The sequence below is a fragment of the Apodemus sylvaticus genome, chromosome 14 (assembly GCF_947179515.1).
Source record: "Apodemus sylvaticus chromosome 14, mApoSyl1.1, whole genome shotgun sequence".
NCBI classification, from domain to species: Eukaryota; Metazoa; Chordata; class Mammalia; order Rodentia; family Muridae; genus Apodemus; species Apodemus sylvaticus.
This window is the reverse complement of record NC_067485.1, coordinates 69,117,386-69,136,407: the sequence shown is the minus strand read 5'-3', so window position 1 is coordinate 69,136,407 and position 19,022 is coordinate 69,117,386. Positions and strand designations below refer to the sequence as shown.

Genomic DNA, 19,022 nt, shown 5'->3' with positions numbered 1-19,022 from the left:
GCCAAGAATAAGGAGAAGATAAAGGATAACTTCTCCTTCAGTGCCCCTAGAAAGACCTACATCTTCACTACATTGGCTTAGGACTTCTAATGGTTTGTGTGTGGAGGGGAGAGAGGGGTATGGTGTGTTTATGGTATGTGGTGCTGTTGATGGTATGTAATGTATGGTATGTAGTGTGGTATGTGTATGTGATATATGGATGTATTAGTGTATGTGTTTGTGTGTATGGTATATATAGTATATGGTATATGTGTGTGTTTGTATGTGTGTGTGTATGGTATGTGGTGGTATATACATATGTATATATATATTGTGTGTATGTGGTGTGGTATGATATATGTATGTAGTGTGTGGTATGGTATGTCTGTCTATATATATGGTGTGTATGCATATGTATGGTGTGTGCACAGTATGTGGTATGGTGGGGTATGTGAGTGAGTGGTATATGTTGTATGTGTTGTGGTATATGTTGTATGTGTTGTATCTGTGTCAGTGTGTATGTGTGTATATGTGTGTGTTGTATTGTGTCTGTGTTAGTGTGTGTATATATGTGTGTGTGTGTGTGTGTTAAGGGGGGATGTAGGAGTGTGAGGTAGGGTGTGTGTATGAATTGCTGGGGATTGAACTCACATCCTCATTTATACTACACAAGTGCTCTCTCACTGAGTTATACATACCTTTAGGCATTGGTATTTTTCAGATAGGATTTAAAAATTTTTTTTGACCCAGGGTCTTCGTGATTTGGCTCAGACCATTCTTCAACTCAGTGTTGGCCTCAAGATACCATCTTCCTGCCTTAGCCTCTGGAGTGCTGGGCAGTGTGGAGGAACACTGGCTTAGGCTTGTGAGGCCAAAGCACCTGAGTGATTCAGTCTCTCTGAACTACAATTGCTTCATCTTTAATATGTTACTTATAATGGTAGAGACCTTACAAACTTTTGGGGGTTAAATAAGGTACATTGAAAGTGGAAAAGAATTCCTCCTTCTTGTTTGTTTTATAATAAAAATAGGGATTAATGGGATTATCAAAGCATTTTCAATAATAAAAAAGGTAAAAATTCAGAGACCCCAAATTCTGTATTAATAGGTAAACAAAAGGATTTTCCTAGTCACATGAGGCAGAGAAATCTGCCTAGTTTAGGGGGTAAAATATGAGCAAGATTAGACTGATTTACAACTTCCCCCAACAGTCAGGCCATACACACAGCAGCATCGATTAACTGAATTTCATTTTCTTACTGTACGGACACTTAAATCTTTGATGGAAAGTGAGGCTGGGGAGCCAGCGGAGAGGACACAGCGCTTTCCGAGCAAGCAGAAAAACCCTCACTCACTCTACACATAAAGCCAGGCAGGCGTGGTGTTTATCTGTAACCCGCGACCTGAGAGCCAGAGATGGGATCCGGAGCCCACTGAGTACCCAAGCTTAGTGGGGATTTGAGAGCTCTGAATCCAAGGTCTCAACAAATAAAAGAGAAGCTCATGTGGGGAGGACATTCCACCCTAATTTGTATGTGCACACACACACACACACACACACACACACACACACACGTGCACACAGTAGTGTCTCCCTGCCTCAAAGCTCAATGAATTTTCCTGCTGCTCAGATAGGCAAAGCAGTGAACCATCTTCAAGTTCAAACTCCACTGCTACGGTTGCCTGGTTAGACCTGTGCGGTATGGCCGCCAAGAGGAATGCTTAGAATGATCTTGCTCTTTCTATTTGGTTCTGTTTTCAAGATGTGGGATTGTATCTTCACTCTCCTGCCTGACCATCCAGCTGTGAACCAAGTCTTTCTGCTTACTCTCAGGGACTCAGGAGAGTTAAACTTTCCCCCCTCTTGCTGGAAGAGGTGACCAGGAAGTGAAATCGGAGAGTGTTCTAGAAATTTTCTCTTAGAAGGCAGCAGTACAACACAGGCTTTAGTCAGGTCAACATCTCAGCAGAGTTGGGATCTTTTGAATTTTAAGATCGCTTGCTGCTTTGCCTATCTGTATCAGGGAAGTCCATTGAGCTTTGATGTGTGGGAAGAGTGATGTGCGTGCGTGCGTGCGTGCGTGCGTGCGTGCGCGCGCGCGCGCGTGTGTGTGTGTGTGTGCGTGCGTGTGTATGTGTGTGCGTGAGTGCGCGTGTGTGTGTGCGTGCATGCGTGCACGCATGTGTGCGTGTGCGTGTGTGCATGCGTGTGTGCACATGCATGTGCGTGCATGCGTGCGTGTACGTGTGTGCCCACACACGTGCATGTGTGCATGTGTGTGTATGTGTGCACGTGCGTGTGTGTGTGTATGTGTGTGTGCACATGTGCGTGCGTGTGTGTGTGTGTGTGTATGTGTGCGTGTGTGTGTGTGTGTGTGTATGTGTGCGTGTGTGTGTGTGTGTGTGTATGTGTGTGTGTGTGTGTGTGTATGTGTGTGTGCGTGTGTGTCTGTAGCTTGATGTCTTCACTAATTGCTCTTGGCTCATCTCTTCTACAGAAATTTCCTTTGAGTTCTTAAATCTTAAAAATTAAAATCTTTAAATTTAAAACTTGAACAAAATTCCAAAATGAAAAATAAAAAATCAGGGCTAGGGAGATGTCTCTGTCAGTAACCTTCTTGCTGAACAAGCATGAGGACCTGAGTCTGGATCCCCACCACGCATGTAAAACGTTGTATATAGTGGTGCATGTCTGCCATGCCAGTACTGGTGGCAGTGGTAAAGGGCTGTGGAAAGGGGTGGCCAGCCATCGTATCCGTGTTCGTGAGTTCCGGTTCCAGCGACAGATTGTTTCACAAAGTATGGTGGAGGGTGACAGAAGAAGACACCTCTGCCTACATTGACCTCTGCCCTCCCAATAGTCTGTGCATACACATGGACAGCAACAACAAGAACATATATGCACACACACATGTATGTGCAAATGAAAATGTCTCACACAGGGTTTAGCGGTGCTGAGCTCTTTGGGGAGGTTCTGGGTGAGTGGTCTGTGAGGTATGGGTCAGTGGGTCAGTGGGTCAGTGACGTTGTTACCTGGAGGAACGTGTGGGCCCACAGTCTCGATCTGACCTTCAGGACTGCGCTTTCTCCTCCTCCCAGACGACCCACTGCACAAGAGATTTGCAAGCAGTCAATGTTGGTACAGTTCTGCAAAATGCAAAGGCAGAGGCAGAGGCAGATCATTAGTGCTTTGAATGGCAGTGAAGAGTCAATGCTGACATTTCTTTCTTTCCTCAGAAGACATCGCCTTGTCTGCAGCTCCAATTTGCTCCATGAAATCTAGGGAAAGGACAAATTCCTTGAGATGACTGAGACAAAGAACGGTTAGAAATGGTGCGGTATTTGATTTCCGGGTAAGAGAAAGGTAAAAGTGGATCATAAAATACAGTTAAAGACATGCTCCTCTCTAAGGGTTCCATTTTTCTGTAGCAGCCAGGGAATGCTCTCTCTCAGGCCTTGGGAAGACATTTCTCAGAGATGACAGAGGCACCAGGAAACCCTGGAAGACCTGGCAGAGGAAGCCATGGAGTCCATGTCTCGCCAGACTTAGTTACTGCCTCATTGACAAGTAATTATTCAACACTCTCTCTTCTGTCCAATGCATTTCCTGATCATTGAGCTGATTCTTACAAGTTCCGTTTATTAAGCTGTTGTTAAACCAGTCATTTACCCATCTTACAAGGGATCTCCTTTTAAATACAAGACACATGATGTGGAAAGTTTTCACAATGTCACAATGAGGACTTTTTTTTTTTTAAGATTTATTTATTTATTATATGTAAGTACACTGAAGCTGTCTTTGGACACCCAGAAGAGGGCAGCAGATCCCATTTACAGATGGTTGTGAGCCACCATGTGGTTGCTGGGATTTGAACTCAGGACCTTCGGAAAAGCAGTCAGTACTCTTAACCGCTGAGCCATCTAATAATGAAATCTCTCTTCTCATTGGATTCTGGTTTCTACAGGCTCATGTATTTGAACACTTCCTTTCCAGCAGGTGGCGCTGTCTGGGGAGGGTGGAAACCCTTTAGCCTGTAGGACTTGGTTGGGAGATCACTAGTGGAGTATTTTCAAGGTTATGCCCCTGGTTTCAACCTGCATTGTTTACTTTATGACTGGTTATAAATACGGACTTACTTTTATGCACTCTTCAGACAACCCAGAAAGAGTTTCTTCTGGTGCTCTGTCTTCTCCACCATGACACGCTGAAACCCCTCTGAAACTGCACACAAATAAACCTGTCCCCCTTTAAATTGCTTTGAAAGGTGTTTTGGTCACAGCGTTGGCAAAGATGACTGCTGTACCACGTGTGGGAATGCATGGGTATGCACAGTCGTATTTTCATGGGTCACGTACAGAAAGATGCCTCTCTGATTGCACTGGAGATACTATGGAAGAATCAAAGAAGGACCTCTGGAAGACTGGAGTCTATTACAGAGGCAAGCAGGAGGTTGGAGATGGAATTTCCAGGTACAGAGTGCGAAGAGGTCCAAAAAGCCCTTAGGTGAGTTAACCAAAGGTAGGAAGACAGCAGGGATGGGGGTTGGAGGTGGGGTTGGGGGTGGGGTGGGAACAGTGGGGGATGGGAATGGAGGAAGGACCTGTGGCTGGGGAGCAAGTGGGGACTCTGATAGTTTCTGGAGGTGCTCAAAAGCATCAAATGCAGAAAAGAAATCCATGGTTGTTGCAAGTTGAATATCTAAGGAAAACAGAGAAAAGTTTGGAGAGGAGGACAGGGAGGCAACCATGACAGAAGCAGCAGGAGCCTGAAGGCCAGGGAGGCAAAGATGGCTGTAGTTGGGAGAATAATTAAGTTACCGTGTCAGAGATATAGAATTTTTTTTTTAATGCAAACTGGAAATTATGATCCCAACCTAGGATGTTGGCATTTTGCACTTACAAATTCCTAATCAGGAATGGGATTAAGTACTTTGTTTTAACCAAACAAAAACTGTAGGAGGTCTTCTCTAGCTTTTGATTCTAGAATAAACTTTGCATAATCATCTTCTCCCCAGAGTTGTCTTGATTCAAGGATCTGGGCGGGTGCTGCATGGTTTGTAGTTTTTGAACCAATTAAAGGAAAGGAAGATGTAACATGAGTTTGAAATCAGATCCAGGTACTAATGACCGCCTTGGCAACCATTTGCAAGTAAGATGTGCCTATGATATTGAGAAGTTGAAATTTATGGTAAAATATTTAATGAGAAATAGCAGAAGGGAAGAAATTGGACCTGCAACACAAATGCACACAATTTTTAAGAGAATTCCATTTATATATCTCTGTGGCTCCTGTACTCAAGATTCATGCACAAAGTAGATATTTATATAGAAAGAGATTTGAATCTTGTCTTTACAAATGTTTACTTCTGCAGAAGTCTGGATGCTGGGTTTCCAACGGGCTCTTCTCAGCTGTACAGTACGTATTAGGATTCTAGAGTTGTGTGCTTTCTGTAATGACAGCACACAGCTTTATTAAATTAGTCTAAAAAAGACAATGTATGGATTGTCTACCTAACATTTTAAAGCCATTATAGTCTTACAAATGTGCAGCCCTTAAATAATAATCTGTTGAGTATTGTAAGCTTTTGTCCTGTATCTCAGGTGCTTTTTCCTTAAGAAGAAATGGATGGCTATCACATTTTGTATGTGTGTGTATGTGTGTGTGTGTGTGTATGTGTGTGTGTGTGTATGTGTGTGTGTGTATGTGTGTGTGTATGTGTATGTGTGTGTATGTGTGTGTGTACAAGCACACATACGTGTGTGTATATGCATGTGTAGGCTCGATGTCACCTCAGATGTTATTCCTCAGGCACTGTCCACCTTCTAGGTTGAGACAATGTCTTTCTCTGACCTGAAACTTGCCAAGTAGTTAGGCTGGGCAGTGAGCCTTGGGCATCTAACTTGTGTGTCTCCTCAGTACTGGTATCCATACACACCACCATCCTTGATTATTTTACTTGGGTTCTGAGGATAAAACTCAGGGCTTCACACGTGCCAAGAAACTACTTTTCACGGTGACCCATATTCCTAGCAATAAGTCATAATTGCAAAGGCCTCCCTCATCACTTTAGGAAACCAGGACAGGTTTGCAGTCATGGCTACCACCTATCCACAGTGCTTACTATCTCAAATTGAAATTTTACCAACTGAAGTCTTTGTCTCATTGATATGTAGCTGGCCATTGTGTCTATATTATCCTACCATCCTCTGTGGATGCTCCTGGTTACTATTAGGGTGCCTCTCTCTGCCTTTCTCTGCCTCTACGACCCTGTTAACTCCCTTCTCCATGCCCTGAATAAACTCTATTCTATACTATACTGTCATGTGGCTGGTCCCTCAGGGGGAAGGGATGCCTTGGCATGGGCCTGCTGAGGCACCCCTTTCCCCCATACCATACCATTTTCCCATACTATACCCCTTTTCCCCATACCTCACCACACCCCCCTAGAACATATCTTAATAGCTCTTCATTTTTTATAAACACATCATTATGATACCATATATGAGTATTATTACTCCTGCCCATCCTCCTGTCTTGTTCTTTCATGTTCTTGAATGGTTTCCAAGACACACTTTGTTTTCATCTCTACTTCTCTGAAGTGGCCTTCATGGTAGGTTTACCTATATAATATAAAGGTTTTATTACCAACACTCCTTAAATCTTTTACAAAAGAGTCACTTTTACTTGCCACAATACCCGCTGCTCCAAACTGTCAGGTGTATATAAGCACTGAAGGAGGCTGAAAGCAAGCTTGAAGCCAAAACCCTGTGTATCCGGAAATTCTATCTAATCCAAAGTTTTCCTTCAGTCCTGCGTATGTGACAACACCTTACCAATATTTTTGCAGGGCTCTGTCTGTGGAGCTGGACCACTGGCACATCCCTCTTCCTGACAAGATGGGGAATTGTAGAATTTCTTAAGAAGGCGCTGAGCTCAGGGGTATCTTCTGGGGAGGCAGCAGGCTGTAGAGAGAAAGCAGGAGTCATCACACAGAACTATGTTCACCTTTCTCTTCACCTTAATTCCTGATCAAACCCTGGGTGACTGAAATGAATTCAAATGAGAGCTCACAAAGGTTGGGCTTTGCCGTTGGTGCATCCAACACCAAAATGACTCAGGCTGAGAAAGCACAAACCTGTCCACTTTGCAGTTACAGGAATCCAGGAAGCGCGGCAGAGCACATTCTCGGAAATTGTATCTTGTGAGAATGAGATTTTCAGGAAAGATAATTTCTCCATGAGGGTAGAAACCAAGACTCTGAATCTGTCGATATGAGTTGCACTCACTGCGTTCCCTTCCTGATGAAGAGGGCCTGGCTAAATGGAGGCAGCTTCTATGAGGAAAGATAAACCCTGAGGTGTCTGGAAAGGGTGGGGAATAGCTTGATGTGGTCTTCCGGCCATTGTCTTCATGATTTTGACCCTGATTCCATGCTCATGTGAAGTGTTCCTACAAGGGTAGCTGTGTCCTAAGGGCAAAAGATTTCTGATGCACATACCACTGCCAGACAGCTTGCTTTCCACCCTTAGTTAGTTTGTATCCTAGAACTGGTGACTTTTTATCTCAATGTCCCTGCTGAGCACAGTTGCTGCCTGACAACAGGTTTTGAGATTCCAGTAAGCCACAGACAATATCCTAGTGACAGTATTTGCTTGTAAGTGTGCCCGACCTACAGCTCACAGGATATAAACTGCATGAAAAACTATGAATGAAGTCTGACACGAAGCAGTGAATGTGCTTAAAACATTATATGATTATTTTTCTTTTATAATTTGTGCAGTTCTCAAGTATAAACTTTGCAGATCACAGTGTTGTGTCACAACAGCAAAAGTTTGGAAACACCTATGACCAACTGGATATAGAAATCTGCTCCCTCTTCCACACTGAATACTAAGCCTTTCTTTTCTTAGTTTGCCTGTATGTGATGGGAATAACACTAATATAGTCATGTCCAGAATAAAAAATAAATAAATCCTGGCATTACAGGTATGCAGTGTATCACAAAGGACAAAGTGATCGATGCTCAGTCTACTTAAGGGTCTAGAGCAGTGGCTCTCAGCCTTCCTAACGCTATGGTCCTTTAATACAGTTCCTCATGTTGTGGTGACTCCCAACCATAAAGTTATTTCATTGCTACTCCATAACTATAATTTTGCTAGTTATAAATTGTAATGTAAATATCTGGTATTTATCTGGTATTTGTAATGGTAAATATCTGATATGCGATCCCAAAGGTATGTGACCCACAGCTTGGGAACCACTGGTCTAGAAGACTCTACCAGACAGAGCAATGGAATCCAATCTCTTCAGGATGACAAGGGTCATGACATGCTGGATTTTGCATCCATTGGCTTCTCTAGATTCATCTCACCAAGATCACCCTAATTTCTGATCTACGGAGTCATAGCTGGTTCCCACTCCTGAGCTGCACTACCATGAAGCCCTGGGCCTCCATCTCATGTCACACATAATTTCCCTGGCCTATAAGTAACCATCAGGACCAGCCCAATTGCCACTAGCGGTTTCCATGAGAAAAGATGAAGTGAGAAGCATGGAGTCGCAGGCATGCTCCTAGGAAATGGGGGAAATAGGCAGAGAAAGGATATCTAACAAGGAAAATTCAGATGGAGAGATTGGATTAGAAAGTCCAGCAGGAAAGTAAAGAAAATTTGGAAAAAAAAAAAAAAAACAACCAAGGGCCTCTAGGTCACATAGATCCTGAGGAGGTGAAAAACCTAGTTAGGGACATATTGAATGGATGTGTCAGCTAAGAATCTGTGCATGTCCTTTCATGAATGGGAGATTCTTCAGGTGAAAATTGAGTTATAATCACTCAAGAGGATTTGGATAAGTGAACATTTGTTTAGAGAGGGATCAGATGAAGTCCCTTGGTCATGTTAAAGAAGTTTCTTTCCATCCTAGAGTCTACAAAGATAATTTCAGGTAAGCAGGGCTGCATTGTGCGGCAGAAAGAAGAAAAAGAAGAAAGAAGAGGAAGAAGGAAGAGGAGGAGGAAGGAAGGAAAGAAAAAGGAAGAAGAAGAGAGGAAGGAGGAAGAAGGAAGGAAGAAGAAGGAGGAGGAGGAAGAGAAGGAGGAGGAGAAGGAGAAGGGGAAGAAGAAGAAGAAGAAGAAGAAGAAGAAGAAGAAGAAGAAGAAGAAGAAGAAGAAGAAGAAGAAGAAGACGAAGAAGGAGGAGGAGAAAAGAAGAAGAAGAAGAAGAAGAAACAACCAAGCAACCAAGCAAATAAAAACTAATTTTCAATGGGTTAGAGTTGGACTAAACCTTAAGAGGGAGGGCAAGAAGTCCATTCTTGAAAAGGATACAGGTCAAATTATTTGGCTTACTTTTTATTTTGATGATTGAAGAAATGTCCCAAGTTTGTAAGATCCAAGGAAGAGAGGTTGAAGACAAAAGAAAAGGAAACAGTGATGTTTGATGTAGAAAAATTTAGTGCTGGGGTTCCTAGAGGAAAGGTTTTTTTTTTTCTGTAAAAGTACTGCAGAAAGATGTTGAAGACGAGAGAGGATATCAGAAGATGTAGAATGTGGGCTGGATCTTGTGATGTGGAAATTGCACTTTTGAAGACATACTTATCTTCAGCATACTATTAATAACAACGTGAAGCAAAATGAAAGGAAGGACAAAAAGTGCAATGAATTGGAGATGCCAACATGAAGATTAACAAAGACATAGCTTCCTTATGACAAGCATGGCCCCACAGATGCTTCAGCCAGTGGAATAAAATGGGCCCACCAGCTAAAGGGTGAAGAAGGTGGCAAAGGATTTCAGGGTAGGGATTTGGAGATTGCAGAAGAGAGATCACAGCAACTTTGAAAAAATGTCCAGGTAAGTCAGTTTGCATTTTCCGCATGGCCAGAAAGAGAGTTTAGCCAATGGTAGCCTCAAAGGTGGGATGGCCTGGGCTAACTGCTTGAAAGAAAGCATGCAAATTAAGATGGAAAAGGTTCACTGGAGAGAGGAGGTGAGACCATCACAGCGCAGGCGAGTGGATAACAAGTGGAAAGTTGAGTTTGGCAATCCAGAAGACATGTTTCAGACCAATGGCTTTGCAAGGCCCTGGGACAGAGTGAGGCAAAACCCCAGAAGTGTCGGCTTCAGGGATGTTGGAGTCTCCCAAGACAATTGCAGAACCTGGTCCTGCCAGGAGGACGAACCAGGAGCTTGGTCACAGATGCGCAGAAACAGAGGATCTGATAGAAAAGTGTTTACAGCCTGAGATTTAAAAAAGCTGAGCTTAACGGACAATTAAGAATCATGTAAATCCTTAATTCCTCATATGTTTCCTATTATGTTTTCTGTATGTGTCTGCTGTCATGGCTTTCAGATTTATTAGGTGTAACTTCTCTCTCTTTTCTTTTTTATTTGAGACAGAGGGTCTCACTAGGTAGCTCAGGCAAACTTTTTTTTGGATTTGTTTTTTTTTTGTTTTTATTTTTGTTTGTTTTTTGTTGTTGTTTTTTGTTGTTTTTTTTTTTTTTTTTGAGACAGGGTTTCTCTGTATAGTTCTGGCTGTCCTGGAACTCACTCTTGTAGACTAGGCTGGCCTCGAACTCAGAAATCTGCCTGCCTCTGCCTCCCGTGGCAGAGTGCTGGGATTACAGGCGTGCGCCACCACTCTCAGTCAGCTCAGGCAAACTTTAAACTTGCAATCTCTTACTCCAGCCTCTAGAAGCTAGCTAAAGGTCAGAGTGGAGGTACTGGAAAACTGGGTCATGATTATCTTGTGTATACACACACACACACACACACACACACACACACGAGCAGGCCTGTGAAGGTCCATATGTGTGTTCAAGTGAGCCTACACACACATAGATGCCACAGCACACTTTTGGTTGTTGTTTCTCAGATAGCATCCACCGTGGAGTTTTCTATTGTTTGTTTGTTTGTTTGTAGACCTAGTCTCACTGACTCAGAACATTTCCAGCAGGCTAGGCAGGCAGCCCAGCAGGTTCCAGGGATCTGCTCGTCTTTGCCTCTTTAGTGCTGGAGATGACAAGCACACATCTCCATATCTGGCTCTTTTCTTTACACAGGTTCTTGGGATGAAGCTCCCAGCCTTGTGTTTGCATGCAGGCATTATACTGACTGTGCCATCTTCCTAGTTTCTAGTTGTGACTCTATTCCCAAGTTGTAACCTGTGATTTTTATCAGCATTTATAAAACAGTAGCCCCAAACCACAAACACTTTGTGTGGTTTCATCTGATGTGATTTATGTGGAAGTTAAAAAAAATCATATGCAATGGAGTACATTATAATTTGGCAATATTGATACATGGTCTCCAGATAAAGCACAGGTCTTCCAGTGAGCTAGCAAACAGGGCTCCTGTAAGACGGGTTGGTGGAACTTTTCCCTTTGTTTCATTCTTGTTTTGCAGATAGAAAAACACCACTGTTGAACAACAAAGACAGGGGGACTTCAAGTAGCTTACAAAGCAAGTTTTCTGAAATAGCATTCCAGAAATTATTTCACAAAACAAAACTTAAGAGGGAAGACATTATCTAAGAAATGCAAACAACAATTAAAATTCATTTCTGGATGGATAGTGGAGTCTCTTTCCGAGCTGGCCATGCTCCCACAGACCAAGCTTTTCCTTGGCCCGAGATTGTTAGAGGTGAGGGAGGCTGGTCTCTGAGCACCGGGCTGAGGCAGAGAGTAAATCAGTTCAATGCTGCGAGAGTCTCCGAATAAACACCACAGCGGCTGCCTAAGAAAATGCAGACAGCTCTCTGCAACAAGGAAATAATTGTTAGTAAATAAGCTTCCTTTTCCAGCTGCTCCTCAGAATTTGACCCCAACAAGATCTTTGTATGTGAAAATTCTTTGTTTAGCTCTGTACCCCATTTTTTAAATAGGGTTATTTGGTTCTCTGTGGTCTAACTTCTTGAGTTCTTTGTATATATTGGATATTAGCCCTCTGTCAGATGTAGGGTTGGTGAAGATCCTTTCCCAATTTGTTGGTTGCTGTTTTGTCCTTTTGATGGTTTCCTTTGCCTTACAGAAACTTTGTAATTTTATGAGGTCCCATTTGTCAATTCTTGATCTTAGAGCATAAGCTATTGGTGTTCTGTTCAAGAACTTTTCCCCTGTGCCCATGTCCTCAAGGGTCTTCCCCAGTTTCTTTTCTATTAGTTTCAGTGTGTCTAGTTTTATGTGGAGGTCCTTGATCCACTTGGAGTTGAGCTTAGTACAAGGAGATAAGAATGGATCGATTCGCATTCTTCTGCATGCTGACCTCCAATTGAACCAGCACCATTTGTTGAAAAGGTTATCTTTTTTTCCACTGGATGTTTCCCACTCCTTTGTTGAAGATCAAGTGACCAGAGTTGTGTGGGTTCATTTCAGGGTCTTCAATCCTATTCCATTGATCCACTTGCCTGTCACTGTACCAATACCATGCAGTTTTTAACACTATTGCTCTCTAGTATTGCTTGAGGTCTGGAATACTGATTCCCCCAGAAGTTCTTTTACTGAGAAGCACCTTAAGAAATGTTCAACTTCATTAGTCATTAGGGAAATGCAAATCAAAACAACCCTGAGATTTCACCTCATACCAGTCAGAATGGCTAAGGTTAAAAACTCAGGAGAAAGCAGGCGTTGGCAAGGATGCGGAGAAAGAGGAACACTCCTGCACTGCTGGTGGGATTGCAAGATGGTACAACCACTCTGGAAATCAGTCTGGCAGTTCCTCAGAAAACTGGGCATGACACTTCTGGAGGACCCTGCTATACAACTCCTGGGCATATACCCAGAGGATTCCCCGGCATGCAATAAGGACACATGCTCCGCTATGTTCATAGCAGCCCTATATATAATAGCCAGAAGCTGGAAAGAACCCAGATGCCCCTCAATGGAGGAATGAATACAGAAAATGTGGTATATTTACACAATGGAATACTACTCAGCAATTAAAAACAATGAATTCATGAAATTTTTAGGCAAATGGTTGGAACTGGAAAATATCATCCTAAGTGAGGTAACCCAGTCACAAAAGAATACACATGCAGTCACTGATAAGTGGAAGTTAATTAGCCCAGAAGCTCTGAATACTCAAGGCACAATTCACATACCAAATGATTCCCAAGAAGAAGGAAGGAGAGGGCCCTTTCCTGGAAAGCCTTGATCCAGCATTGTAGGGGAGGCCCAGGACAGAGAAATGGGAGGGGGTGATTGGGGAATGGGTGGAGAGAAGAGGGCCTATGGGACATATGGGGGGGCGGAGAACCGGGAAAGGAGAAAGCATTTGGAATGTGAACAAAGAATATAGAAAATAAATTTAAAAAAAATCTGCTTTAAAAAAAAAAAAGACCTCTGTATTTTCACAATATTCCCCCAAACTCCTCATTCTTGTTTAGGCTTCACTTTGAAGATTAAAGGAACAATATGTAGTCAGAATGTGCGGTGCAGTTGGAAAAATGGAATTTGGAAAAGGAGGTTGGTGTGAAATGAGACTGATAGCCCTGTGAATCCAGACTCAAGCACTATATCTCATTGTTCTCTTGTTTGCAATGTGTCTTTGGACTTCAGGTATTCCTAGCATGCATGAAAGAATAGACTGTACTCATGGACTGTAATTAAATCTGCAAAAAGAGCTTAGAGGGCCAAGGCACCCTGCAATTAAGTTGTGCATGTTAAGAATTTGTGGGCAGAGGGAAAACCCCACCTTTTTCTTCCTGAAAGAGTTATTCATAGGCTACTTAGAAGAATCATTGCACTCTATTGATGGAGCTGATGTTTCCTTAGTCTTTGGATATGCTTTTTCCTATTGTATAATTTCTATGGGATGTACTTGCATATGATATGTGTTCACACATATGCTATATGTGCATGCATGTGGGTGCTCACATGCACCTGTGTGTGCACATGAGTGGCAGACAATGGACAACCTCAGGTGTCATTCTTCAGGCCCCTTCCACATTTTGGTTGAGAGAGGTCACGCACTGGGCTGGAACTTTGCCAGTAGGTGCAGCTTGCTGGCCGGGAAGCTCCAGGGTTCTGACTGTTTCTTCCTTTTACCCCACCAGCAACTGCATGCAGATCTTCCATGGCTCTGTACACAGGTGCTTGTCCTTTCTGCAGTTAATATTTATTAATAAGCTTTTATCAAATGTGTGTCTATGGCCAGGTTTGGTGGTCTATGCCTATAATATACTAGCATTTTTTTTAAGAATGAAGAAGGAGGATTTTAAAATGTTGAAATCAGCCTGGTCTATATAATGAAATTCTGTGTCAATGCACAGACATACACACACATGCACAAGCACACACACATACACACCCATGCACAAGTATACACATACACACATGTACAAGTACACACATACACACATGTACAAGTATACACACACACACATGCATGCATCCATCCACCCACATGGGTATGCACTCACAGGTTCACATGCATGAGCATGAATATGCATGCAGACAAGGCTGAAGACTTTCTCAATGAGCAAAGCAGAAAACATTGTCTAGAGAATAAGCTCTATTTGATGGTTAAGAATTGGATCCTCCGGCACTGTGAAGAGCCTGAGGGAGCATTTACTGAAGGGTGCTAGCGTTACACTAGGAGGGAAGGGGCGAGTTCAGGAGTAAGCATGGAAGGCAACTTCGGCATCTTAACTGGATGGGAAAACCGGAGCCAGGCGGGCTGTGTCACATGACTGGCTTCACAGGAGAAGGCGGAGCTTACAGCTCACACCTGACCACGACATGGGTAAGTCACAGCCACCCACAAGGGCTTCTGCTGTGAAATAAACCATAGCTGCAAATACTCAAGCCCTTTACAATGGTTCCAAAAGGCACAAAAAGAAATTGTTAGGTGATGACAAAGGCCAGGCTAAAGTTCTTTTTCCTCTAGTTCTTCATTTTAAAGGTTAGGAGGAGTCTGGAGGGAGGGAGACTGAGCCAGAAAATTTTTTTTGGAACTAACAAATGTCTCCCAGTTTTGAATTGATGGGAACCAGTACACAGAGGCAGTTAACAGAAAAGAAAGTACTCTTAAGGATAAGACAAACTATGCAAATTTGCCAAACCACTGTCTGCTGGCCACTTGAGTCTAAAAAAACGATTTGCAGGGCTTTAATCCTTGACAAATGCACGGGTTCTGGGTTTTTGCCATCCCTGTTTGTATGATCTGTATGATCTGGTTGTAATTTGGACTTCCTGTGGGATCAGTCTTGCTGAAGCAAGGAGAGACTCAGAGGCGACCTTCTTCCATACCTTCGAGGACAGCGCTTAGCTTAGGATGCCGGCTTCCTGCTCTAGTCTCCTCAAGTCCCTTTATCCCCGAGGGTTCCCCTTTTCATGCACTTATTCCTGGGAGGTATTCTGGGGTTCTAATGCAGGTTGGCTCTCAGCACCCTTGCCTGCCTCCCCAATCACAGAACCACGGTCTTCAGTTGTGCTGCTGACCCTGGTCAGTTCATACTTGGACTGTTTATTGCAAAGTCTTGCCCATCAAAAAAACTTAAAACGCTTTATTCTTCATGAAACTTGTGGTTCCTTGGTTGGGTTTCCTTTTTCAACCTCATCTTATCTACAGATCATAGCATGTTTGAAAGGCTATCCAACCCCCAGAATAAAGTCCACCAAAGTAACAAAATTGGTAGTTTGAAAAAAAAATTATTTTACCGTCTTTAGTATAGTTGAGAAATACTTTTCTCAACTCTAAAAATCTTATTCCAAGAAGGATCTGGAACAAATTAGATTTAATGGATTGGTCTGAATGCTGCAGACAGTTGAATGCTTCAAAATGTTTTAGATGGTGGAATGGAGAGAAACTGCCACATTAAAATCTTCTCTTTCTGACCTAGACCATGATCCATGTAGGCAGAACCTTCATGGTGTCTGTTCCTTCTCATGAGGTTAGAGAAAGCTGGTAGCCAAACCAAGGAGGTAGAAAGAACCACTGTATAAAAGAACCCCAACCTTCAGATTGGGCTGTCAATGTGCGAGTCGATCCGTCCATCGCTGTGTTGGCCTCAGCATTGGCTTTCCTTGAGTGAGAAAACCAGGGCCTGTGTGACTCTGTTTCTTCTCTTGCCTTGACAGACCAAGCTGAGTGAATCTAGCTTGGTGATGTGGGCACCTAAGTTAAAATTAAAGAATATACCATTGCCTAGCAGGGTCTCTGCGTGGTCACCCCTGCTTCATCCTGCCTTGGATGCCGATGTTCTGTATTTGGGCAACAAGTGAGGTGAATGTGGGTCAGATTGCTTGCTGGTTGTTGCCTAACGTGACTATGGGTTAGAATTATTATTCTGGTGCCTTATAAAGGCACTCAGCATCCCTTCCTAACACTTGGGAGACATTAGAGTAACTTTATAGAATAGCCAGTTTCTATTGTGCAAACTGAGCCCTGCTGAGGTCAGGCTCACTGGGCCCTGATGTGCATGTCAGAAGATGTTAAGGCTTATGTTGATTGGAACACGCCTTTGTTTGAGCACAGGTCAAATTTCAGAGGGTTTGTGGAGCTATTTGGCATTAAGGAAGCATTTCTTTTTAAAAATTATGTTTTAAATGGTAACTCAGTACTCAAACCACTACACACACACACACACACACACACACACACACACACACACACACACACACACATCCTTAGGGGGAAACCCTATTTAAGCTTCAATATGGTTTTGATGCCATAAAACTGTGTATTTGTAATAAAAAAAATAATAATATCTAGTACAATGGCCACATAAATGATTATAAAAAGTAGAAAAATTATTTGTTTGCTCTGTGATGTTGAGTGAGGCAGGGACAGGTTTTTTTATAGAGGGAATCTGGAAAGTGTGTCAACATTTGGTAAACTCCAGGAGAATCTCTTCATCATCTCACAGGCTTCATATCTGGTGGCTCTGGTTTCCTGTAGTGGGCGGCCTAGAAAATGCTTCTCAGGAAATCTGAATGCTTTATTTTTCATTAGTATGTGATAGAAATAGGCACGGGGGGGGGTGTACCCCACAATCCAAGAAGCCAGGAGCCTGAGGCTGGGGAATGGAGAGTTAGAGGCCAGCTTGGTCTGCATAGTGAGAATGTATATCAAACAGAACAGAACTATTAAAAAAATGAGAACATCATGCGTTTTGTAAATGGATGGAACAAGAAAATATCATCCTGCATGAGGTAACCCAGACCCAAAAGGACATGCACGGTATGTACTCACTGATAGGTGGATATTAGCCAAAAAGTTCAGCATAGTCAGGAAACAACCTACAGACTTTAAGATGTTTAACAAGAAGGAAGGCCCAAGTGAGGATGCTTCAATCCCACTTAGAAGGGGAAAGAAAATAATCAAGGCAGAGGGAGGGAGGGAACAGGGTGGGAGAGGGGAGGGGGAGGAGGAACGGGGTGGTGGTGGTGGTAGCAGGATCAGGTATGGTGGGGGGGAAACAATAGCTAAGGCTAGAGTACCAAGAGAATGCGTGGAAATATACAGCTTCTGGGGGTGGGGGGATCTTCTAGAAAGTCCCAGAGATCTGGGATGTGAGAGACTCCCCCGACTCTATGGGGATGATTTTAGCTGAAATGCCTGACAGTGGGGAGAGGGAACATAAAGAGACCATATCCAGTAGATAGACAGGGCCCCCAGTGGAGGGATGGGTTAGCCAACCGAGAATTATTCCTGTCTAAAAGAAATGCAGGGACAAAAACAGAGAAGAGACTGAAGGAAAGGTTGTCCAGTAAGGGGCCTAACTTGGGATCCTTCTCGTGTGTGTGTGTGTGTGTGTGTGTGTGTGTGTGTGTGTACAAAGCCTTGACACTATTACCGATGCTATGATGTGCTTACAGACAGGAGCCTAGCATGGCTGTCCTCTGAGAGGCTCTACCAGCAGCTGACTGAAACAGAGGCAGATACTTACAGCCAACCATTGGACTGAAGTCAGGGACCCCTGTGGAGTAATTAGGGGAGGGATTGAAGGAGATGAAGGAGATTGTAACTGACAGGAAGACCAGCAGTCTCAACTAAGTCAGACCCTTGGGAGCTCCCAGAGACTGAACCACCAAAGAGTATACCCGGGCCGGTCCATGGCCCTGGGGCACATACGTAGCTGAGGGCTGCCTTGTCTGTCCTCAGTGGGAGTGGATGTTCCCAATCCTGTAGAGACTTGAGGCCTCAGGGAAGGGGGGAGAGTGAGTACCCTATGGGAAGCAAGTGGGAGGGGAATGGGATGAGGACCTGTGGGACCTGAAGTGAGGGCCATGTCTGGAATGTAAATAAATAAAACAATAATTAAAAAAAACCATAGCAGAACAAAAGAAAATCATAAAAGGGAGTAGAAAAGCTGGTTACAGGTTTTGCCAAGACATCTTTTCATCCTAAGTGAGCACGGTCAAGAATTCACCCAAGGGAGAACAAGTTGACTAGAATGTCTAGGCGTAGCCATTGGGGAAGGTGCCTAAGAGGAAATCTCAGGAATGGTGGCAGAAGATGGGCAGCTCATGACAACAGATGTTTCAAGAGGCGCTCACCGCCCCGCATCACCAAGGCACAGCAGAGTAGGCCATAGTTAATGCAGAGACTCAGAGCTGGTCAAAGTGTCGACAAGAAAAGAATGACTACTGGGTGCTCAGCCCGACCCATTTCCAGCACCTCCAGGTCCTGGGGCTCAGGGACCATTGCAGAAGAGGGGTTGGAGTTGCTGGACAAGGAGAGGTGTTGTGAAAAGCTGTCCCCTTGATAGGACAAGACAGCGGCTGTCATGGACTTAAGGTAGCTATGGTCGCCTGCACAGCCACTGAAAACTCCAGTGTGGACAGAGGAGGTGGTCACAAGGCTCCATCTTGAGGTGATGAAAGTTGAGGATTTTTGGCTGGGGTATCATTCTTTTCTTTGGAAGAGTGGCCACTGGTAACTGGACCATGCCCTGTTGGGTGACCCTGAACACATGTGCAAAAAGGACAGCACCAATTAGATTCAGCAGGGTTCCTTTTTAAAAGGGTGTGTGGAAGGTCATGTGACTGAGGAGCTGCTTCTTCTGGCCTTTACTTAGGTAATTAACACAGAGACCATATGAC

At 43.5% G+C, this 19,022-nt stretch overlaps 1 protein-coding gene across 1 annotated transcript in view; it reads right to left on the bottom strand.

Annotated features, from left to right (window-relative positions):
* Positions 1-19,022, bottom strand: part of Itga8 (integrin subunit alpha 8) — a 197,443-nt gene that overhangs the window by 27,824 nt on the left and 150,597 nt on the right. Inside the window, exons 26-27 of the mRNA XM_052156913.1 lie at positions 6,814-6,942; positions 3,013-3,126 (exon numbers count right to left, since the gene is read on the bottom strand). Of these exons, the coding sequence (XP_052012873.1) occupies positions 3,013-3,126; positions 6,814-6,942 (243 nt within the window). The remainder of the gene's footprint in view (positions 1-3,012; positions 3,127-6,813; positions 6,943-19,022) is intronic.